The sequence below is a fragment of the Tachypleus tridentatus genome, chromosome 10 (assembly GCF_004210375.1).
Source record: "Tachypleus tridentatus isolate NWPU-2018 chromosome 10, ASM421037v1, whole genome shotgun sequence".
Lineage (NCBI taxonomy): Eukaryota > Metazoa > Arthropoda > Merostomata > Xiphosura > Limulidae > Tachypleus > Tachypleus tridentatus.
Window position 1 is genome coordinate 75,746,891 of NC_134834.1, and position 26,453 is coordinate 75,773,343.

General features: G+C 33.3%; 1 protein-coding gene across 1 annotated transcript; it reads left to right on the top strand.

Annotated features, from left to right (window-relative positions):
- The first annotated feature begins 11,701 nt into the window (after window positions 1-11,701).
- On the top strand, window positions 11,702-25,766 carry LOC143229608 (uncharacterized). Its single transcript, XM_076462176.1, has 2 exons — window positions 11,702-12,061; window positions 23,347-25,766. Exons 1-2 carry the CDS (start codon window positions 11,959-11,961, stop codon window positions 24,702-24,704), a joined length of 1,461 nt encoding a protein of 486 aa, XP_076318291.1. The 5' UTR covers window positions 11,702-11,958; the 3' UTR covers window positions 24,705-25,766.
- The last annotated feature ends 687 nt before the right edge of the window (window positions 25,767-26,453 follow it).

Below are 26,453 nucleotides of genomic sequence, written 5' to 3' on the forward strand. Positions count from 1 at the left end.
AAACTGTATCAATATTGTTGGCAAATATCATAACTTAGATACATATAGACATTTATTTAATTTTTAAATTTAAATTATCATTTAACTCAGTTGCAGGCTATTTGAATTATAATACGCAACAATATACAACTAATTTGCTCTCTCTAGTAATTTGATTGAAGTCACTTTTAAATTACACAAAGTGAAATTCACATAACTAGACCAATAAAGACCCGGCATGGCCAGGTGGTTAAAGCATTCGACTCGTAATTTGAATCCTCGTCACACCAAACAAACATGCTCGCCCTTTCAGCCGTGGGGAGTTATAATGTGACGGTCAATCCAACTATTCATTTTGAATTTCGCCCAAAGCTACACGAGGGCTATCTGCGCTAGCCATTCCTAATTTTGCGGTGTAAAAGTAGAGGGAATGCAGCTAATCATCGCCACCCACTGCCAATTCTTAGGCTACTCTTTTACCAACAAATAGTGGGATTGACCCACACATTATAACACCCCCACGAGCATGTTTGGGTCGACGGGGATTCGAACCCCTTGGCCATGCCGGGCGAGTATGTTAGGTGTATTATGTTTTGTGTTGTACTAGAGTGCAAAGCTACAAAATGGGCCATCTGTGCTGTGCCCACCACGAGTATCAAAACCTGGCAGTGTAAGGGTCTGTAGACATGCTGCTATGCCACTAGTGAGCAGTATTTTAAGTCTCAACACAGTTTGCTTCAATTTGCTGTTCAATATTGTTGAAAGTTTTTCATTTGTTTTCCTTACTACTATGATTAATAAAAATAAATATATTAACATATGTGATTTTTTTATTGTCAAAATATGAGTAAGAAACTCCAAACGCAGCATAATTTGTTGTTGCAGTGAGTGATACATTATCTCAAGTTAAATCTTGTAAGTAGTATTTATTGGATATCGTTCAATGGCTGCATGTTTCAACGTACCAAAACTGCCAGACATTTTAAAGCTAGGATTGGGCTAATCAGTTATTTCCAAACACAAAATCAATGAATGAGGGTGTAGATGGTCCTGTTCAATCATGAAAGATGAACCAACATCATTTCTATAATAGCGGGGTAAAATGACGGTATCAGACTACATCTGGCCACATGGCTAAGTTTATCCAACTCAAGTACTCATTATGAATCACGTTTTAAAGTTAAATTTTATTGATTAAAATTTTTATTTAACAATAAATTTTTAATAGGAGAGGCCCATTCTAATGAGTTATAAATTATGACACTTCAATGTCTTCATCCTTTACATTTTGTTCATTCCTAGGTAAAAAAAAAATTCTCAACTGGGAATCTACAAACAAATTTAAATAGGTTCATGAGAACAAAGCAGTTTCTATATGTAATTTGAAATGATCATCTAGGCTGTGGAATTTCTCACCATAGTTGTACTGAGTTCATTCTGTTACGTGCGTATAATGTTCATGTTGGAAAGGTTTTCAGTGATCAACAGACTGAGAACCAAAAACCATAAGAGGAGTCGGTAAAAATATGTGTATTTGTTTAAAAAATAATAATTTTGTTTTCATTTAATCTTCTAGCGGAACTCAGGTAGTTATTATGGCACTCTGAAAGCGGAACTGACGGCACCATAAGTTGGGTGGAACAGTTACTCAAACATAACAACCAATTGTAGTATTAGGTTGAGGAATAATTCGTAAGCGTTTTTAAATAATTTCATTCAAGCATTACATGCAAGACTATACAATACTTCAATGCATGAACACATTACACTCAAAACATTTATTATGATATTTTGTTTCATGTAATACCTAGGTATATAGTATGCATTGTTTTAAACGAAATTGAAAGAAATTAAATGCGAAAAGCAAATGGTGTCAAAAATGCTCGATTTTGTCCACTTGACATTCCATTTAATGAGCTGAAAATGAAAGCAAAAATTAAAGACATATGAGAATCAAACACACCATCTATTAGAGCAAAAAATTATCTACCAAATGACATGAAATATTTTACGAAAGCGTTTCATTTATGAATATATTTGTTTAACTTGAAGAAACGCTCACGAATTATTCCTCAACCCAATATAATTATAAAATTAAAGAAATAACAGATAATTACAGGACATGACACTAATTATTGATAATAACTGGAAATAATTACAGTTTAAAACGAATATTATTCAGTTTTATAAAGCATAGTTATGGTGTAAAGAAACAACAGTTATTTATGCAATGATGGTAATGAAAGATAACTACAAAGACTAAAAGAAGGACATGATGTTGCCAACTTTCTGTTGGAGGTGTATAAAAAGAGTTGAATAGAAACTTACATTTATTTAATTTATAATCAAAACAGGACAATAATGGATCTTAATTACAGGCGTTGTTGTATGAACCTACCATATTTAATTATATATTAAAAAATACGAGACGTGTTGAGATTTTTAAAACGACTTAAATACTCCATAAAAAAGCTGCAAAATCAGCTTATACTCATTTTAGCTATTGAGAGAGAGAGAGAGTACTCATGCGCCATGGAAAATAGACAGAGTCCTCGAGGAATGAAGCATTCATCCCATGACAATGAAGTTGTGGTAAATGTTTTTTCCTAATAGTTTTAACAAATAATAATATTAATTTTTTCGTATTTGATTCAACAATTCTACAGTTAGTTTCTTTAACAGACATCTAGTAAACATCCCTGAACAGATGATTTTAATGTGACGGCCAGTCCCCTCTTCGTTGGTAAAAGAGTAGCCCAAGAGTTGGCGGTGGATGGTGATAACTAGTTGCCTTTCCTCTAATCTTACGCTACTAACTTAGAGACGGCTAGCGTAGATAGCCCTCGTGAAGCTTTGAGCGAAATTCAAACCAAACCAAACAAAGAGTTTGAAGATTTAATTATAATACCAAATCAGTAATAAAATTTACTTCACGAATTCATCAAAGGTTCTATATTTGGTTATGATTGAATCCCCAGAAAAGTAGGTGTGAGTTTATCATTTGTACTATTAGCACAGTAGATTTTATACACCCTGTCAATATGCGCCTCTGTTTTGAATCATTCAAGTTAATGCCGTGCTGAAGACTGAACCGTTTGTAGATTCTTTTTACAGACTTGTATTTAAAAAAAATATTTTAGATTATCAGAAAGATATAAAGAATGAAAAAGTTCATCCGTGGCATCATGGGAGTTTCTTACTTTAACAAAACAGTCATTAATGAAACGTGTTGCAATTAACAGGTGGAAAACAGTTTACTATGTTTTGCCAATGACAACAAGTCACGGTTTGGGAGGCATGCTTAGTAACCTGTTTTATTCGTCTATATCTTTTCTGAAAAAGGAGAATTAGCCTCAGGGAAACTAGCAGTTAAAACAGTTATAAATTTAGCATGAGAAGCTATACATGAAAAACCTGGAAAACAATGTGCAAAAGAAGTTCAAAACTTGATTTGTGATGTTAAACAGACTGCCATATCTAATAAGAAAGGATATACAAAATTCCAACATTCAGGAATACTAAAGCCAAAAAATAAAGAACATCAATGTATCTCAGATAGGCTGGTATGGGTATTAACATTTTTACTGATAAGGAGAGAACAACATTCCTTCTACCACACGAAAAGTCCTGTCAGTGAATAAAGTCGGAATTAGTCCTATTCTCTCTCCCTCCTACATAAATAGTGATTGGACGGAATATTATCCTTGTCATTGGTGACCAACAATGGATCCATCGAATGTTTTATATCTGAATCAGGGGATGCATACATAGGTCCAATCAAATCGTATCGACATAGGGAGGCAAAGTTTGTCAAATGTGATAGGACAAGCATAGAAAACTATGAGGATAAGTCTGTATCTGTCAACCTGTTTCTTTATTATCTGTTTTCTTAAATTGTATATCTAAATGGCATATTCATTTTTTATTTTATAATCCATATGCCTATTAGGCGTATATAGAAACAATACTCAATTATAATGGAGAATCCAAGATAAGCCACATGACTATATGGATAAAGGACACAGCTTTTAGTTTTGATTATCTCGATTTTAAGGATAAAGATAATGATATAATCAAAAACTGACGTAGTCAAACTGTCGAAATCATTGGCCGTTTATATTCGGACATTTTTTTTGCAAGACAAAATGAGGTTACTTCAAACTACTCCTCTTACAAAGTCAAGATGTATTTTGTATTATGCAGAGTGATGATTCAGGCTTCTAGGCTGTTTTACAATACGTTATATCAACATTACAAAAGACAAAATTCTCCCATCGGTCTTTCTGTCGCACGTGAATGCTTTTCTAAAGGGAACTGCTACATATCCTTTGAAATATGTAAAGTGAAAATAATTTTCAACTCCTCAGAAAACTTTGCAGACATCTGTAATGCATTTTTAGGTCCAGTAGCTAAGCGTCCTGATATAGGATGTGTTGATGACGATGTTTTTAATGGACCTTGTAAGAAAAACCTTTACAGTGTCAATTGAACATTACAAAATTACTTTCTAGCAATCAACTTCGATTGAAGGTAAATTCCTGCATGGCCATTGTAACCCGATTTTGGTGCCAATTTATATGCATGAAACAACGAAACGGGAAAACAATTTTAAGATCAAGGCATCGATAAAGGGTATTAGAAATACTCGGGAGAATACACACTGTTTGTCTTTGATCTTACGCTTGATCTCTCTACTGATGACTGTGATTTTAATAGAGAAATTTACATAATGAGATACAATTTGGTAAAGCATTGATCAGAACTATAAGCTTTCTTGCCTATGCAAAATTTCAGTCCATTTTAAGAGTTAATCTGTCCAGAAACATCAATACCAGGATCCAAGAAACAATTAATATGGCAGAGAGTTACTCTACGCTCTTAGAATATTTGCGTATACAAAAGAAACTAGGACGTGTGTTTGTCACAAATAAGCTACCTACAAACATGCAGGCAAACAGCTCTACTTTGTCAACCTAGATCCGAGTCATAAATCTGGAAGTCATTGGGTCTATATTTACTTTGGTCAAGAAAAAAAAATAATATGTCGATTTTCATATTCTGACTCCATGTAATGACAACATAAAAAATTAATCATAAAGAACTGTAAAACGTAGACTTACGATAAGAAGGTTGTGCAAGGACCTTATTCGAGAGTGTGTACCAATATTATATATAGTATAGCTACTGCCGATGAAGACACGTATCTAAACAAATATTAATAACTAGATTCGGATCTCATAATCTTATTACATATTTACTAGAAATATTTTTTATGTGGATCAAATATCAAAAACATTATTGTACAAAGACGAACGCCGTTAGAAATCGGGTTTAGATACTTGCGATGAGCAGAGCACAGATAACCCTTTGTGTTTGATTCCAAAACAAATAAAGAGCAATACAGGTTTTCAAAATTGAAAACATTGCCAATGTGATTCACATTAATCAGTTTTACTAATAACTTTAGTAATAGATCACGCGATGAAACAAAGATTTATCATGAAAATCTTTTTCATTCGTCAGGAAATAGAATACAGTTACTCGATCCTATAGATTTAACTGTCTCTATAAAAGAAACCAGATAGTTTATGAATAAACTATTCATTTGCGATAAACTGAAAGGGATTTAAACTTTTAAACTCATGTATGTTTAGTTTACTAGTATTATCTTTAAACACATTTAATATATTGCTTTTATCCACTTGAGTCACAGCAACCCTCAGATATAAGAACATACCTTTATCACGATCTAGTACCATGCATGTATGAGCAACTTGATTTTGCAAACCTAGCAGTTTAGGTTTAGTATGACAGGGATATATGTTCGATATAAACTTCAAATAACAATTTTAAAGCTTATCATTAATGATATTAGATGTAGTTTTTTTTTAAATTTGTTTTAATTAATTTAGATATGAGTTGGTAAAACAAGTAACCAATACTCTTCAAACTTTTTTAAAGTTCTGATATTTGATATATAATTGTTAATACCATATCGATTTGTAAACACAATAAACACATTTCTTGACTCGTCGCATACAACACTAATAATACCTTTACAACAATCTGTGTTTCAGATGTATATCTGCATTCACTGAGGGTATCAATCATTTAAATTCTTGTTATTCAATATGCATAAGCGTTCATCCTCTTTGATTGGGTATAATGTGTAATTCCCATAGTCTCTATGTTGATGACTATGTATCGTCACTTCTTCTTTATATAGAACACCCTTCACATCCTACTATTCGTTGGTAAAAGAATAGCCCAAGAGTTGAAGGTGGGTGGTGATGACTAGCTGCTTTCCCTCTAGTCTTACACTACTAAATTAGGGACGGCTAGCGCAGATAGTCCTCGTGTAGCTCTGCATGAAATTCAAAACAAACAAACTAATAGAACAATTACAATATACTGGTAATTTTCCAGTGGATACGTATAAAGTATTCTGAAGGTTTGTCTCTCTGGAAGAGATATAATCAATTACGTTTGTGCACCATGTGTGAGAAGATACGGTCAATAGATCCATTAGTCACAACTGATATAATTACTTGTTAACAATAAGAATGTAATATGTATGAAACAGCCATAATGAGAACAGAATATTTCTAAGACTCATCATATCTTTGTGTTGTCTATAATGTACAATATATATAAAGTTAACTTTCTCTTGGACATGATGAAGACAAAATGAATGTAAGTTCCCACTCAAGTATTTTTATACGCTTCTATAACTAGTTATTTTCCGTTATTGTCATTATATACACTGGTGTTGTCCCTTTCCACTATAATTATGCTTTATGAAACTAGACCATAGTCGTTTTAAACTATAATCATCTCCAGGTATTGTCAGTAATTGGCGTCATGTCATGATAATTTGCCATTACTTACTATAGTTGGATGTTATAGATTTCTGTAAAACTTGGACCACACCTATACTTATTGTCAGTAATGGATATTATGTTTTTTTTTAAACTACAATTATGTTCTGTTGCTGTTAATAATTGGTGTCACGCCACGAGAGTCTATTAATACTTACTATAACTTGATATGATTGATTCATGACAAACTGGAACAATGCCTATAATTACTATCAATAATTGGACTCATTGGAGATAACTACAGTTTTGAAAGGCATCACTTCCTGTAATTACATGTTATTTCTTTAATCTATAATTATACAATAATTGATTGTTATAGTTGATTAACTGTTCCGCCCCTTATACCTTCAGCTATATATCTTACTTAAATAAAATAAAATAAAAACTTTTTAATTCATTAAAAAACGGTGTAAACAACAAGTCTTTTCAAAATCACTTAGCCAACTAAGTAAACTTAGTTTTCCTGGATTAATACAATAAAATTTCTCAAACTAAACAATTTAAAGTGAAAACATCCTATTGAACTAACCAGCAAAGCTCTCATTATGATGTTTTTAAACCCGCTTGAACTAAACTTAGATCTTCTAAACGACTAAATTCACGACTTAGCTTTCTTTTTATTTTTGTAAACTACACGTCTTATTAGAAGACGCTGTTAGTAAACCACATAGGTTCAAAATTCTAATTTATGAAGAAAATACAAAACCATATGACCCTACACTTTCAAAACATTCCAGTTAAGTAGATCTATTAGCTACAATAATTATGGACCCCTTGATTGGTCAGTTGCAAGTCTGTAAGCTTGCAATACTAACAATCAGGTGTTGATGCTCTAAAAGAGCAGAGCACAGATAAACAGTGTATTTTGTGCTTACAAGTATAAACATACATAATTATGGCAAAAACAAGTAACCTATGTCATGAAAATATTAAATTACACTTACAGTAGAACTGTTTAACAAAGTTCATTGCAGGAAAAGTTACAAATTCTTTAAGTTTATGCAAATGTCTGGTGTCTGCCGTGGAAACTGTTATTACTGAAACAAAGGCACTCCTTACCTTTCGTTTTATAACCTTAAGGTTTCAAACTCAGTTCCTAATATTTTTTTAGGTAATCAATCATTCAGTCTTTCACAGCAAAACAAACTTAAAATATTGTAGCATTACTTAAAACGCACATATCTGATATTGTTATTGGATTATTAACAAATATTATAATAAGAAATTTACATCTCTGGTTTCATATTCATTTGTCTTTTTTTGCTCAACAGTTATTTGATGAGCTTTTAAAGGTGCCAGTGTATTTCAGGGTTTGTTCTTAATATAGAGCATGGGTCAAGGAAACTACTAAATTTTTCCCAGTTATTCACGGAATTGAATCATTCATCAAGGGCATCACACGTTCTCATCATTAGGAGAGATCACTACTACATGAAATATATTATTAGATAGAAAGTGTGATCTGCTCTTTCTAACATGAAAGTAGCCATCAGCCAAAGGAATAGTGTATATGCTTAGAAAAGGAATCTTTGTGCATATTATCATGTTTTCTTTGTTTAGGATAGACTCATTGGGTATATGAGGACAATGGCTTTCTAAACACTTAAGATTTCGATTGCATTTGATATATACATCATTTTGACAGATTCTAGTCTAGGATACATTTTACTAAACATTGCTAAACAGATTGAAAGTTTTAAAGAATGCATTTTTAATTCAACTATTGACGTACATATTAGTCTGATTTTTAAAGAATTATATTGTGGTATCAATTTTTCATCACAGCTTTTAGTTTTAGTTGATTTGTTTGTAGTTTAGCACTAAGCTACATTATGGTCTATCTGTGCTATGCCCACCACGAATATTAAAACCCAGTTTCTAGCATTGTTTGTCCGCAAACATACTACTGTTCCACTGGAAGACACGCTTTCTTTTTACCTCTAACGTTTTAATAGAATTATGCTGGTTAGAGAGCTTGAACAAACCACTTTCTGTCTCTAGTCGAGCATACAAGCACTTACCTCCAGGGTTCACTCTTCTTTAACTATGACTGCGTTGTTCAAGAAAGAATGTAATTGTTTGTAAACTTGTGTTCACACTATTTTTTTATGTAAAGAGCCATTAAATAAAAGAGAAAACACAGTACTGCTTCAACTTTGGGATAAATAACAAGCACTACTGGTTATCAAACTAGAACACTACATTTTTACACAATACAAGAATATCCAAATCTTACATGTGTACATAATAATACAACCAATCAATCATTTTAGGTACAATTATCAGAATACATATGTTTGCGATCATTTTTACTATCATCACGCTACTGTAAGAGTTACACATACAAGCTGTATGAATGAAGTGGAAATACAAGTGTACAAAAATCTCAGTAAGTAAAATATTTATACTATTTTATTGTATTAGTATATTTAATGAAATAAATTAATATAAATTATACGTAAGCAAAATAAACCTTAAATCTTCAAGTCCATTACACATTCTTTCTGTACATCCTGTTTATTCACGACGGTGATTTAATCGTTTTTATTTCCACGCAACTTCTATAAAAAAACATGAATCTCTTTTGTCTTCCGACTCACCCTCATTCAATGGTTTCGCTTTTTTATTCATTAAGTTGTAGCTCTTACCTGTACAAAACCTAGTCAGTCTTACAACCCGCAGTTTTCCAATCCCTTTCCTATAGCTTCTTCTAAAATTTCTCTTTCTTTGCCCCTCCACAAGTGATACGTCTGTTCATTAAGCCTTCATAACAGTACTGATATTTACTAGGTCCTTGTTATCCCATTCTTATTGGTCGATCATATATTCTTCCTCACTGTTCTTTGTGATTCTTTGAATTGTATTACTGTTTCTGTTTATAACAGCTTCTGAATCTTCATGATGTCTTCTAGCTTTTATCATGGTCATTCTCTTTGTTACTCTCATCACACATTCATTATACACTTTTTTACACAAATTGTTTCCCTTGTTCTGTGGAAAATACAAATTTAATTTGTGATAAATGTATATCTTGCATATACATGGATGTGTTATACTGAGGTTAATCACACTTTTTAAATGATATTTCAAGTTCTGTGCTATCCTTGGAAATACTCTTCTATTATTGATTATGCTCAATCAGATTGTCATGATTTCATTCTTCTGACTGCAACCATAATTTCCAATATAATAGTGAGATCAATCTAAGACTACACATCTTGGCAAATTTTCTATGTGAAAGTTGGCTTATATTTAACCTATACCAAAAACATAAAACCACGCTAGAGTTGCATCGGATGCTCTGACGGGATTTGGTGAAATGGGATTGTTGTGATTCCAGATGATTTGACTGTCTTCTCTTCAGGAAAATAGACATTGACATTTCATCCCAACCATTTTTCAATTAAGTCGTATAGTGGTGTAAACAAAATAGCCTAATAGTACACAGTTTATTTTTAACTTATTGTTATAACCCTACACTGCAGCAAATATAAACCCCTTGAAAATATTTTACTCCATGCGTGTACTATATGTGAGACTTTAGGTCATCAACAAATTGTGGTAAACTTTTAGAACTTGGTTGTAGACAGTCAGGCAGATGATATTTTTTCCTTTTTTCTAGTTAACCTTATTTTAAGCTGAAAGCTTTTGGGGGTTCTTGTGAACATTGTTCTTATCTCATTTTTTTTATACCTAAATATGTGTCATTTATCTTGATAGAGTTCCAAGGAAAGTTTCTGTTTTAGCTGCGCTAGACCAGTGTGTTCTTGAGTTATCTCTGTTTAACTCGTTTCTTCGCTGTCTCTAATTTTTAATTGATAGTTAGTAGTGGAGTAACCCATTTGTCTTCTGTTGGAATTATTCCTTTCCTAGTTTCATCTATACAGTTAAAGATTACAGTTGCTCTTTTCTAGCAGATACTAAATGTTCGTGCCTTGCATGCCTCTATAGTTAAAAATATGAACTTCAAATAGAAAAGACTTGTGATATAACCAGAATAGTCCAATTTTAAGTACCATCTGACTTGCGAGTCATTATGCCACAACCCAGTTGCAGCAATCAGCGGCTCAAGACTATTAATTTGTGTAACTGTAAGCCACAACGATGGATAGCAGAAAGATAACTGGACATGTAGATTCTATGTATAAACAACCTTCTAGGTTTCAATGAAAACAATATTTCAACAGTCTCGCAACGGTTTAAGTATGTGAAAAAAAAATTATCTGTATTTCCTAGGTAACGAATAATAATATTAGGCTTTATATGATTTTACTTTATTACAGTATTAACCTTCCCCTCATAATGTTTACTAAATTAAAATGATCTTGGTTTGGGGGTTCATAAACAAGTTATTTTATTACACAAATTGTATTACTTTAATAATGTTTTTATTTCTGAAAGTGTGTAAAATGATTTCGCCTTCAAATAACTTCTAATTGATTATTTACTGGAACTAAAAGAAAAAAAATAATACGAATCTCACGCTAAAATCTCTAATCAACAACAACACATTCAGTATTTAAAGTTACATTGAACTTAGGAAAACTCAACAGGCAAAATACAACGCAACAAGAAATTATGAATCTTAAAAGAGCGTGAGTGAAATTTTCTAATAATATCGTCGTAATCATTCCGTGTTTTTATATTATTTAAAATAACCAGTGTGTTTCAAAAACATTATTACAAGAAATATAGTTTTACAAATTAATAACTAGCTTCAAGTAGAACTCTATTAATGATTACAGAGGGTTAGAAAGTCTAGTTATATAACACAATGACGTCACCCGCCACTAGATTTTTGGAGAATGCGCCGTTTACAAAGATCGATAGTCCTTCATATTTATGCAATCGAAGTCTAGTGTCATCTACCTCAAGCTGTTTCTTTCCGTCTGTTTGGTAGTAGTAACTGATTGAGATGTAGTTTAATTGTAATAAATTTTGAAGTTTTGTTTAAAACACTTTAATAATTACAGTTTTCCTATCAATATATTAAGGTGATTGTAATTTTAATCAGAAAATAATTCCGCCTCTCTTCAGTGTTGAAGCAAATTGTACTGGTTAAGTTATATTGATTATTTTGTAGCCAACTGTTAGTGTAACTATGGCGTTTATAAAGAAGCTTCACACTACAATGTATTTTAGTGTGGAAATACTATTTCTGTGTCTGGTCTTACAGACTTTGTTGTCAGAAGGGAATGCTGAAGGTAAGGATGTATATTCATAAGATGTTTTATAAGTAGTGCATCGTTCAAATGAACCGAATACCATATGGTGATTAGCAGCCATAGGAATAACAGTTCTTTTTTCTGAAGTCTGGCATTACGCAGTATGTCTCGCAGATAGCTGCTTCTAACATACAAATTATGGATGTAACTCGTTTGTACAGTTTATAGTTAAAGTAATTGTTTGATACAATGCCTCATTATGTTTTAATTATATTGGACATAATTTTTATCTGTACAAAACACATACAGTACTCGGAATTTGTAGTTTTTTAATTATGTCAGCAAAGCCACTTTTATTAAATCACTTTCAGTAACTTCTTTAGTTAATTGTTTAAAAAATCAGATATTTTGTGGTGTCATGCCATGTAATCAGACATTACTGGTTATTCAGTTTACGATCGGAAATGAATATTTGATAAAAGTGGCTTTAAATATGTACACTTCATGACGTTTCATTTCGTTACGGAGTACGGTCACATTACGAGCAATAACAACATAGAGCGACCATTAACATCAATTAGACTGAAAAACGGACCATTTGTACTAGTAGATGCCGAAGAAATGAATAGAGGATATATGATCTATATATATTTCTATATATATATATATATATAGTCAATGGAAATAACTGCACATGATTTAGAGGTATGTTCATCCAAAAACGTGTATTCCTGCTCAAACCATACTGTCGTGTCTAAATGTAGATAAATTAATTATAGGGTTGGATCATGTCTAATTTTATATTTCCAAATAAGTATAAGCGTATTTTTGTTCAACAATTAAATATGCCACATTCGTAAAGGTAAATATATGATCACATCGTTGACATTGCAGGAGAACTGATTTGTACTTCATCTGGCTTTGTGAAGTCTGTTTTTATTCGTATTTACACTAAAGACGTCAAGTTGCGGCTGCGAACATCGAATTCATTTTCAGAGCGGGTACCCTAAATTGTAATGAAGTTAAACCGACAGATGCAATCATCTGTTTTTAGATGAAGGCTTGCTTTGTTCAGGTGTCCAAGCAAATGTGTCATTGTTGCTGATGAAATTATGAGACGTTAATAAGGCAGTTATAAGCAACACTTTTTGATTGATAGGCTTCTATTTTTGATATGTCGTTTACTTGATAAGGCTTCTAGGTAGCTTGTGTGAGATCTAGTCATGGTATACAGTTACGACAGAAAGTGTTCGTACTCCTGCGTCGTGAGTAGTTTTTTTCCTCATAACTTAAAAAGTATCACGATTAGGATAATGAAAGTATGGTGTATTATAAATATTATGCTAACACACATTTACATACATTTTTTATGTAAATTGAACGACAATAAACTGTTTATAAACAAATAACCAAACATAAGAGGGGCAGAAAGTGTTCGTGCGTCTACTTTAGTGATCAGTTGTGTAGCCTTTCAGGTTAATTACTTGGCGCAATCTCTCCTCATAGCCCTTCATGATTGTTTGACAGTACACGACTGGTATTTTCTTCCATTATTCTTTACAGAATGCCTCCAACTCTTGCAAGATTTTCGGATGACGCTGATGAACCCTGCTCTTCAACTCATGCCAAATGTTTTCAATTGGGTTGAGATCGGGTGCCTGCAATGGCCACTCCAAAACGTTTATATGGTTCCTCTGCAACCAGGATTGCATATATTTCGATGTGTGCTTAGGGTCATTGTAGTGTTGAAAGATACAACGACGCCAAAGCCGCAAGTTCCGAGCATCATTCTTGATATAAGTGCCTAATATATCAACGTACTCTTCTTTTTTTCATGCTTATACCAGAAGAGTTGAAGGAACCCCACAGCATGATCGAGCCACCTCCGTGTTTAACTGTAGGGACGGTGTTCTTTGGAAGATTTCGTTCCTCCTTCTTACGGAAAATATAGCGAACATCATTGTGGCTGAAAAGCTTAATTTTAGTCTCGTCTGACCAAAGAATACTCTTCCAATAGGTAAAGGACTTATCTACGTGCTTTCTTGCATACCTCAATCGTGCTTCTAAATGAACAGGCTTTAAATATGGAGCTCTACGAGGACGACATGCTTTGAACCCAGAAGAACATAACATGTTCGTAACTGTAGAGGTGCTTACTTCAACCCCAGTTTCCCTTACCAGTTTCTATATGTCATTACGTGTTAAACGAGGGTTCCTACTAATTTCTCTGAGAACCTTCCTCTTGGTTCACTCTGGAATTTTGGTGGAGCGTCCGGAACGAGGGAGGTTAGTAGTTGATCCTGTAAGCTTAAACTTGGCAATTATGCTTTGAACAGTAGATTTCGGCACATTAGGTTGTGTAGCAATACTGGAAAGAGACACACGAGACTTGTATTTTACAATAATTCGGTTTTTTAAATCACTGGACAGTTGTTTCCTCTTCGCCATGATGACCAAGCAAATAATGACGGAGACGGCGCTAAATTGCCAAAAGTACATGTTTTGCTGGCTAAATTCCAATAATTATGAACCCAATGTCTAGTTCTAGAATGGTATAATGTAATTTATTCGCTAAACGAAACAAAAGTTTTACGGGAATATCAGTTTTTCACACGTTCTTGAACTGTACGAACACTTTCTGCTCCTCCTATTTTTGGTTATTTGTTTATAAACAGTTTTTTTGTCGTTTAATTAACATAAAAATGTATGTAGGTGTGTGTTAGTATAATATTTATAATACAATTTACTTCTATTAGCCTTTTCGTGATACTTTTTAAGTTATAAGCAAAACACTACTCGGGACGCAGGGGTACGAACACTTTCTGTCGTAACTGTGTTAAATTACGAGTATTGTAAACTCCTTCGTTCACTTCAAAGTGACAAAGGAGCCAAAACTGATCATTAGGTGGTTGATTTGTATAACAGTGAGCTGAAGAAGCTGAATAGTATTATTACATATTAGTGGTCTCTGCCTTTTGTTACGTATTATAATTTATTGGGCCTGGCATGGCCTAGCGCGTTAAGGCGTGCGCTTCGTAATCTGAGGGTCGCGGGTTCGCGCCCGAGTCGCGCCAAACATGCTCACCCACCCAGCCGTGGGGGCGTTATAATGTGACGGTCAATCCCACTTTTCGTTGGTAAAAGAGTAGCCCAAGAGTTGGCGGTGGGTGGTGATGACTAGCTGCCTTCCCTCTAGTCTTACACTGCTAAATTAGGGACGGCTAGCACAGATAGCCCTCGAGTAGCTTTGTGCGAAATTCCAAAAAACAAAAAAACAAACATATAATTTATTTAGGACCAGGCTCCAGTCTGTTAAGTGCGTTACATATTACTATTTCGAATAACTGGATATCTGAATTTAGAAGTTAATTAAATCTTAATATGTATTAAATGTATGATATTTGCCAATAAGATTAATACACACAATTTTCTTTTTTCGACACAAATATATTTCAATATACAATCAAACAAATCACAATACAATTTATAATGATGGTTATTATTAACATTTTTTATAAATGATGTTTTTTCTAAAAGAATTTTGTAAACTTACAGACAATACTGATTCTTTTGTCTGGTCTAGAACTGAATATTTTATCAACCATCCAAGTCCACGACGAGCAAATTAATTCTGGGTCAACATTGCCACACTTCGCTTAAAGCTGGCTAGTTTGGTTGGCTCACACTAGTTACAAGTTTACTTCTTCCGTTGAAGACATTTAATGTCTTCGTACAAATAATAACGTCCGAAGTAATTCACTGAAGTTGAATGGTTTGTAATATTCGAAATCTGTAATCATTCCTCGTCAAATTCTGTAGTTTTCCTATTAATAGGTATTAATCACAATTACAGCTTCCGAGGCTTATTGTACATTGACTGTAGCTGACCAATAATATTCTTCTTCTTTCAGGTCGTTGGTTTTATATAGCAATCACGCGAGTTTCTAGAAGTTTCAACAATGATCGCGCACGCCGGTGTTTTCGTAAAACAGGTATTGCTCATTCTTACTCTCAAGAATCTTCTACAAATTGCGAGAACTGGCGGAATTTGCACAATACAGTCAAGAATATGCATCTCGGAACAGCTGGTATGGATATTAACACTTTTATTAATAAAGCAGAGAATTAACACTTTTACTAATAAGACATTTTTCTGCTTTATTAGTAAAAGTGTTAGTACCCATACCAGCCGTTCTGAGATACATTTTTATTTCAAGTGGGTTTCTCGTCATTAAGAGTTAATACACGTCACGTGTAAAAAAGAAAATTACACTGAAACAAACGTAGGCACAAAAATAAATGTACAACAGTAAATCTGTTACACTTTTTATTGCAATGATTTTACTAATATTCGCGACGTGAAACGTTTTACATATTTTTATATTGTATTTTTTTGTTCTATGGTAATAGATATGAGAGAATCTACATACTGTCAAAGCAAAAAATTGGACATAGGGTTACGAAGAAAAATTTTTTAGGCATCGGATTTTTTCTGTATGATGAGAAAACAACTTGATAAAATCATGAATAAAATTAAAAAGCTAGTTTTCTTTTGTAATGGGGAACGAATGGTTGTATTATAGATATTTTTTCGAAATATGGTTTGTTTGTTTTGAATTTCACGCAAAGCTACTCGAGGGCTAACTGCGCTAGCCGTCCCTAATTTAGCAGTGTAAGACTAGAGAGAAGGCAGCTAGTCATCACCACCCACCGCCAACTCTTGGGCTACTCTTTTATCAACGAATAGTGGGATTGACCGTAACATTATAACGCCACCACGGCTGAAAGGGCGAGCATGTTTGGCGCGACGGGGATGCGAACCCGCGACCCTCGGATTACGAATCGAATGCCTTAACACACTTGGCCCTGCCGGGCCTCGAAATATGGATTTGAAAATTAAAACTCAACGTTCAAATGGAAGATTAGAAATCAATGTATGAAGAAAAAACACACACACGCAAAACACGACTGCGTCATCAGAAATAAAAATACAGAGACGAGCAAAAGACTAGAAACCAAAGGTAAGCCTTAATTAGAAGCTAAAATATGGAACACAGACTGAAAATAGTAAGTTTTTAATTCATCATTAGAGCTCATTATTGTAGTTAGTATAAAGAATCTGAATTAATTTGAATGGTTGGAGTGAGAGGTCAGGTTCAAAAATAGTTATCCTTAAATTCGATAATGATTAGAGGAAAGGTAACCAGCCAGCAGCACCCATCGTGGAGGACTTTGGCCAGGTCATTAAAAACCAACAATGGTTGTCGCTTTTATAACTCGCATATAGCTGAAAGTGCGAACTCCGGATCCTTAATAACATAGCCTAATACTATAACCTTAGGCCATGGCTGATGTAGTGGCACATTATGAGTTAAAAAAATATATCCATATATCTCTGGGAAAATTACATTCGGAATATAATTTCTGAATTTTCTTCATATTATTGGGGCCAGCATGGCCAGGTGAATAAGGCACTCGACTCGTAATCTGAAAGTTACGGGTTCGAATCCTCGTCACACCAAACATGCTCGTCTTTTCAGCCGTGGGGGTGTTATAATGTTACGGTCAATCCTACTATTCGTTGATAAAAGAGTAGCCCAAGAGTTGACGGTAGGTGGTGATGACTAGCTGCCTTCCCTCTAGTCTTACACTGCAAAATTAGGGATGGCGAAATTCAAAGCAAACCATTATATTATTATATACTTATTTTCAGTAAGATATTCAGTTCAAAAACAATTATTTCATAATACATTACTTTAGGCAAAAATAAAATACACATGAATTACTAAAACTGGGGCTGTTATATTAAGTTGTCTTTTATTAAATTCTCAGGCATGTATGTTGTTTCTTAATGTTAATTTCCTGCTAAGTTGTCTCCCTTCCCCGGGTAGCCCAGATATAGTTCTGAGGGTTTATAACACTTAAAATTGGGTTTTAGTACGTGTGGTTGACAGAGAATAAATCGTCCATTGTGTAGGTTTGCGATTAAAAACGAATAAACCTTTTGATTTCAATTAAATTAGTAGTAATAACGTCATGTTTTAGATTGCATATAAACATAATTTTCACTATTATTATCTCGAATATTGTAATCCGCCCAGGCAATCAAGGTAGTTATAAGTTTGTTTATCCACGAACAAAAATCGCAATAAACTTCATATTCTCCATAATTATTAACTGTTGATGGTAGAAGCTAAAATTGAAGTCCATACAATATTTCCTAACTGTAACACAAGAATAGTAATTAAAAAACATGAATCAACGTGTTTTCACTAGTTTTCAATGTATGTATTTTTTACAGTGTTTATGGATCTTAATGCACTGAATTACACAGTCAAAACAGAAAAGCTAAGTACGATTTACTTATACAGTTGCGTTTAACTCTGCTTTTAACTACAGAGATTTAACATCCTTGAGTCTAAATTTTATAAGTTCAATTTGTTTTGAATTTCGCACAAAGCTACACGAGGTCTATCTGTGCTAGCCATCCCTAATTTAGCAGTGTAAGACTAGAGGGAAGGCAGCTAGTCATCACCACCCACCGCCAACTCTTGGGTTACTCTTTTACCAAAGAATAGTGGGATTGACCGTAACATATAACGCCCACGCGGCCAAAAGGGTGAGTAATTTTGGTGTGATAGGGATTCAAACCCGTGACCCTAAGATTACGGAACATTTAAAACAATTTTGGTGACAGGAATTTCTTTTAAATGCGGGATTATAGATTGTTTAATAGGGAGATGATTGGTTTGATATGTAAAATGTGAGCTAAATCCTGTTAAAGTTGATGAGACCAAGGGTAATGGCAATAAGGTCGAATCTCTTTGCGTTTCTGTCAATAGTTACGAAAGAGAAGACTTTCGGTTGGAATTTGTTACAGACCACTAGATGAAACTGATCAAATTAAATAGCAGCTCTACAGTGAGGTAAACAATTCAGCTGCTAATTAGGTCATAATTATGAATTATGGGAGATTTTAATTTCAGGTATGTAGATTAATAAATAATAAAACCATAGGGAGACAGGTTTTTAGAAACCGTTCAGGAAGGTTATTTTCTGCAGGGAACCTACTACAACCACTTTATTTAAATTTATTGTTAACTTCGAATATGAACATGATTGCTATGGTGTATATTGTGAAATATCTTAATGGAAATGATCACTCCTCAATTAGTTTAATATTTTGATGAGTATGGAGGTAAGGAATAGTGATATTTTCCAAATTTCGATAGAGTTATCTGTTGTGAAATGAAAAAAAAAACAGAATTAACTGGAGCTATTCATCAAGTGTGAACTTTTAAAAACAGTTTTAAATATTCAAGGTACGTGTGTTCTTTACAAAATGAGGTGTTAGCTGCAAGTAAAAAAAATCAAGTGGGTTCACAAAGGGTACTAAGGATCAGATTAAATAAAGGTATTATAAATTTATATTGCCTGGTACGATAGGAGAGTAACAGAATTATAGAAGATATCAAGAGAATCGATTAAACGGAAAATTGGAAAATTGAAAAATATATGAAAAATGTTAGCTGAAAATGTAAAAAGTAATAGTAAGAATTTTTAAAATACATTAAGGGTGAGAAAAATGTTAAGATGGGAGTAGGGCGATTGAAGAATGATATAGGAAAGCTAGTATCTGATTATCATGGGATGGCTAGGTTATTCTATTTTTTTTCTTCAGTTTTTACTAACCAAGATTGAAGCAGTATTATTCATCTTGAACAGTTACTAAATGGAAACAAGATCGAATAAAATAATCACACTAATTATGAATTTATAAAGGAAAATTTATAGAATGATAAAACTCCTGGACAAGATAATATTGTCTCAATGGTATGGCTGAGTATTGGATGTGTGAGCTATTTGCTACTATTTTTGCTTTGTCCTTGAATTGTGGGTAGGTGCTAGAAGTTGGAAAGTTTAATAATGTTACTCCTCTTTTGAAGGAAGGTGTTTCTTTGAAGTTAAGCACCAAACTACACAATGGCCTGTCCGTGGTTTGCTCACTACGAGTATTCAAACCAGGTTTTTAGCGCTGTAAATGCGAAGACATTACGCTGTCCATTGAAGAACTCAAGGGAGATGATAAAAATTGTCTCATTAATTATAAGCCTGTAAGTCTTACATCAGTACACCAGTTTTATGAAAAAAAAATGCTTTGTAAAGTTATATACAAATCTAAAATTTTGTTGGACAATCAACATGATTTTACTTGGGAACATTTTTGCCTTACAAATCTTTTGATATTCTTTGAAAAGGTTACAGCTTATGTAGACTAGCGGAAATTTGGTGTACTTGTATTTTTAGAAATCATTTCGAAAGGTGTGACATAAAAGACTTATTAAAATATTATATCTGTATCCATAGAAAATACTTGAGTTATTGGACAGAAAACTGGCTAAATAAACAAAAGTAGTAGGTTGTTATAAATGGAGTTCAGTCAAACTAAATTAATGTCACAAATCATGTACTTCGGGGTTCAGTGTTAAGACTCTTTTTCACTATATCAGTGAGATAGACAAAGGAATGGTCAAACCATTATTTAAGCTAAGTTTTTAAGTGTTGCCAGTTGTTAGAAGAATGCTGCTGGTTTACAGAAGGATTTTGATTATTCGATGAGTTGGGTGAATATATGGCAAGTGAATTTCAATTATAATAAATGCCTGTTAATGCATGTTGGATATTACAATTTTACTTCTGGGCATAAATGTAATGGGTGTGACCGTAATGTTTTAAAAGAAAACGATATTGTCGTTCTAGTTTATCAGTCATTCAAGCAATGAGTTGTTGCTAGTGGTTGGGCAAATAGGATTTTAGGCTGTACCTATAGTAATATTCAATAAAAGTGTTAAGCAGGTTATGATTTCACTACATAAGTCATTAATTAGACCACATTAGGAGTACTGTGTTCAGTTTTGGGTTTTTACCTTAGAAAGAACATTGAATTGTTAAAAGAGTTCAGAGGACAACCACGAGGCTGATAATTAGGATGGAAAGATTGTCATACAAGGATAAGCTGAGAACTCTAATGGAAGGATTATCATACAAGGATAATCTGAGAATTCTAAAATGATTTTTCTCTTGAAAAAAAGAAAAGTTAAAATGTATCTGACTTAAGTGTTTAAGACTATTAATGGTCTCGATAAAGTTGATGCATAATTTTTTTTTTACTTAATGGCAAGTAGGGTAGGACGAGGGAACATAGATATAATTTTTGGCAGCGTAAGAGCCATTTTCAGTTAAAACATTTTAAAATAATATTTGAATGATTAGAATTGGTTTTAATTTGTTTATTTTGAAGTTTAATTTGATAGATATGATGACCTATATAGATTAATAAGTCCATTATTGTCTTTAAATATACGCATATATGTGTATATTTTATGCGTATTTATCCTTACTGAAAAGGTTTATGTCAATGTATATCTGTTTGAAAAATGGTTCAATAAAGGAGTTTGATTGAAGCTTTTGTTTGGTTTGGTTTTGAATTTCGCGAAAAGCTACACGAAGGCTATCTTCACTAGCCGTCCCTAATTTAGCAGTATAAGACTAGAGGGAAGGAAGATAGTCATCACTACCCACCGCCAACTTTTGAACTACTCTTTTACCAAAATAGTGGGATTGACCGTCGCATTATAACTCCCCCACGGCTGAAAGAGCGAGCATGTTTGGTGTGACGGGGATTCGAATTTATTGGAGCCAGGAAAAGTATTTGTACAGTATGAACTTTAGCAGAATAAAGTAATTTTTACTTATCTTGTTAAGGTATTGTGAACATTTTAACATCTTTGTTAACTGTATGCCTCACTTTGTTCACTTGCACCTAAAATTGTCGAAACTTTTTGTTTTATAAATGTATTAAATATCTGATTAAATAATTAGTAATTAAATTAAATACGAATTCATCAAAGAAACTTCATTGTATAAAATCACAATACTTAACAAAAAAAGTACAGTTACATAAGCGACACCATGTGCTAAAACCACGACATCCGGTCCATCGTCTTCTCTAGTTGAATTTGGCAAAGACAACTGCCGATGTTGTGTCGCTCTAATTTTTAAGTCAAAATTGAAAGAGTTAGGACTTTTTGTTCTTATTTTATTCGTTTCTAACTTACTGCGTAAATATATCACTTAGTTAAGAGAGGGCCCAGGTGGTTAAGGCGCTCGACTCGTAATCTGAGGGTCGCAGGTTCAAATCCCCGTCGTACCATACAAGCTTCTTCTTTCAGCTGTGTGGACGTCATAATGTTACGGTCAATCCCAATATTCGTTGGTGAAAGAGTAGCCTATGAGTAGGCAGTGGGTGGTGATGACTAGCTGTTTTCCCTCTAGTCTTACACTGCTAAATTAGGGACGGCTAAAGCAGATAGCCCTAGTGTAGCTTTGCGCGAAAGTCAAAAACAAACAAGCAGACTACTTAAGAGAAGTAAATGTGTGTATGTTTTCTTATAGCAAAGCCATATCAGGCTATGTGCTGAGTCCATTGAGGGGAATCGAACCCCTAATTTTAGCAGTGGACAGAAGCAAATGAATTAGTATTTAAGGGTAATCTTTCATTTAAGGTTATATAGAATTATATATAGATATATATTGACTCTTACTGTCCAATGCAGTATCATTTCTATTTTTAAGTCTATGCTGAAAGAAGCATGTTCTTAAGTGGGACACGTATTTGACCAATTAATGTAGGTATCAAATTAAAACTTAATAAAATATTAGAAATCAGGAAAGGCATGTTAGGGTTAACGGAAGTTATGTAACTGATAGGTGAATACAAAATGGAGATTAGGCTGTATTTACGTAAAGGAAAATATATAGCATTTACTAATTTTTAAAATTAATGTAATATCAAAACTTCTGACAGTATTCATTTTAGTTTTTTCTGACCATACTACCACTCAAATCATATAACCACACTACACACTTTATTAACCTAATTTGCGGAAGTTCTTTGGATCAGGATCATAAAACAGTTATTAGATCTGTACAGTACGTGTGCACTGTAGGATTTACTTAGGGAGACATAGTTCCCAAAATAAACATTCTCGAATCAAATGTCCCCAACAATTTAGCGCTTAGGCGACCACCACCGCATTTTATATTAAGGTATAGGTTTTATTGCCCAGTAACCTAGAAACTAGTGCGAATTCGGCCACGATGGATGGAAATTGAGATTTAAGATATCGCAAGAGTTTGAAGTTCTGTTCAAAAATAAAAAACAAAAAAATACCAGATAGCTTTCTTGGGGAATCGACCCATGCAACATGTCTCCCTGACTCCTCAGGTTGGGTGTTAAATGTTTTGTTTTTATTTTTTTGCAGAAATACTCCATGATAAATCCTTTGTAAACATTCCTTGTGAATTTGGTTTTTCTGGATGGAAAGATGCCAACGGGCACATTTATGGGATATCGAATAACGTTCTCTGGTGGTATAATTCAACAACAGGTATGTGGACTCATCAAAGGGTGTCAGAAGAATTGAATACTTCTGTGGCTTTGAATATTCAGTGTAGATATAGAAGTGACTATTTGATCGTTTCGGATGAAAATAATACATTCATTGTTAACATTGATGCTGAAATATGGCAACAAGTCACTTTTGATGATGGATTTGTTTCCTTGCTTCATGCAGTAACTTGGTGTACGGATCAAGAGTTCATTGTTCTTGACCTGTGGTCAGAATTTATTTATCGCTTGGATGTTCAAAAGGCCAAATGGATTAAGATGGCTGCCGTACCCCAAGAGATGAAAAACTTGTCCCATCCACAAGAGTATTGCTCTCATGGGTTCACTTGGGCATCGTCTAGCAATACCTTCTTCGCCTGGTTAGCTGATATCCCTTATGGTCGAGAGAGTCTATGGAGATTAAACACTAGCAGTTTCATCTTATCCCTCGAAGTAGAGCGGGAATATAATTTAGAAACAACTCCGCCATTATCGTCCAGACCCATTACCTGGACAGACAGCGACGATACGCTATGGGTTTGGGTCCGAGAGCTGACAGGAGAGGAAGTTTGGAAGACAAATCAGGTAAACCTATTGTGGAAGCAGGTGTTTGTAACAGAACTTTCAGGAAATGAAGAGCTTATTTTGAAAAAGTCACATTTAGCATGGCCAGAAGAGGATAAGATTTGCATTCTCGTTTCTAAAGAAGAATGCACAGATGGTTTTATTCGAAGTAAAACTTTCTGTCGTCTTCTAATAGAAACAAATAACACATATGAAGCCAAAGACGTTGGAAGGAAATATTCTAAATCTACAGAATTTCCTAATATAAATTCTGCAACACAAGTTTTAGAACCAGTTAAAATGTATAACCACCTAACGGTAACTAGTCCTGATGTTACTCCTAAGGAACTGAAGGGTATCGAACACGATCCATCATGGCATCCAAAGTTTGATCTAAACTCCTCCAGGAAGCCAAACATCTCGCTTTTAACTGAAAGAAAAGAACCAACAGTTAAGCCTTTGGTGTCTAGGGTTCCAGAAGGTAGCTGGCATCAAGAACACTCGAGTGTCTTTGGAGCTGTCGTATTTTTTGGAACATCGATTACAATCTTCGTAGTTGTGGGAATGATCTGGTGCATTCGTCGTTGTGTTCACTTTCCAAAAGAAGCTTTGTTACTTCAAGATTCATTGTCTGTGAGATATACAGCTATTCCAGACACCATAGCTTAAATAAAAGTTCTTGATAATTTCTATCTTCAAAACATATATTTATTTCTACCAATCCCTGCAACATCTTCTGACTTCTGTTATGAAATCAGGAAAAGAATATGTATTTTGAATTGTATTGTTATTTTCTATGGTGCATAATCATCATATAATTCTTTATGAATTAATTTTTGGTATTACTATTAGAATGTAAAATCAGTCGCTATCAACTCTTGCATGGAATATCACGAACTGTCAGCATTAACTTTGCTGCAACAGTGTGAAAGGCAGTGACAAAAGCTACAAGGACCTTGGTGGATTCAGAGATAAAGCTTCTGTGGATAAAGACCAAACTACCATTATATACATATATTTCAAAGGTTTAAAAAGATATACAATGTATTGAATTTTTTGGCATTTAAATATTGTTCATGTGCAATTGCATTTTTAATCTCTTTCAAATGTTATAACTACTTAATATCTCATAACATATATATATATAATTGTACTTTAACATTGGTATTTCTGATAATGTGTTAAAAGATAAATAACCTGTATATAATTGTTTCACCACAGAAAACATAATAAGTAAAAGCTGGATCAGTTGATGACTATAACATATTTGGATGAAAGTACGTGAACTATATTGTAAAATGGTCAATTTATGCTTGATTGTTATAAGGCATTTTTGTAATTAAGTTTTTAAGAAGTCAGATAGGTCGTGCAGTGTATTGTGTGAAAATATTGCTTATCAGCATTCACGTTTTTCAGTCTCTTTCAAATGCTACCAATATCTATAATATTGATGTGTATATATATATAAATATCTATAATATTGGCTTTAACATATGTGATATTCATATGATTTTGAAGAACAGATAACCATTTTATAATTGTCCCAGAACTGGAATATGCTATTTAAACAATTAATATTGCTCGTATGTGGGGGAAAATATAATATGATTCTTAAACACTAAGTTCATGCACAAGTATTATAAGGCATTTTTAAATTTAAAGTTTTTTTTTAAAAAGTTCGAAAGGATCATACAATATCTTGTTTTTCTGCCATTAAAATATCATTGTTTATCTGCATTCGTATTTTATTCAGTCTGTTTCAAATGCTATAAATGTTGCAGGCTTATATATATATTAATAATTTGGCTTTTACATTGGTGTTAGTAAAAATATTTTAGAAGGTGAATAATTTATTTATAATAATTTCACGGCAAGAACATGTCAAATAAAATATTAAGGAATCGATGAACGTCACTTCTATGTGGAGAAATATATAAATATTTTGTAAAATTTTAAATTTGTGCATAAATGCTATAAATCATTTTCGAAATTAAAATGTTGAATATCTCGTTCAAATGATACAAACCTATCAATAATATCAACAATACTTAAATTGATATGGACAAAACGATCAACTTTCAGAACTATCCATCATAAACAAAATCGTTACATTCTCTCATAGCTCGTGTATGAATAATATTTGTTAAGATTCTGGCCAAGAAATGAAATACCAGAATTAAAAAATATATATATTTTAAAATAAGTCTAATGGTTTATAAACCACTTCATCATCACATCTGTACGTTGTTCTAGCATCAATAGAGATTAATGAAAATTTGAAATATGGAAAATATTTAATCTAGATGCTTTGAACATGCACAGTACTAATTTATCTATCAAGTCCTATTGTACTAAAAACTATAAATTTATTTGTCATAAGAGAGTGTTTTCTTAGCTAAATATTTCAGAAAATAACTC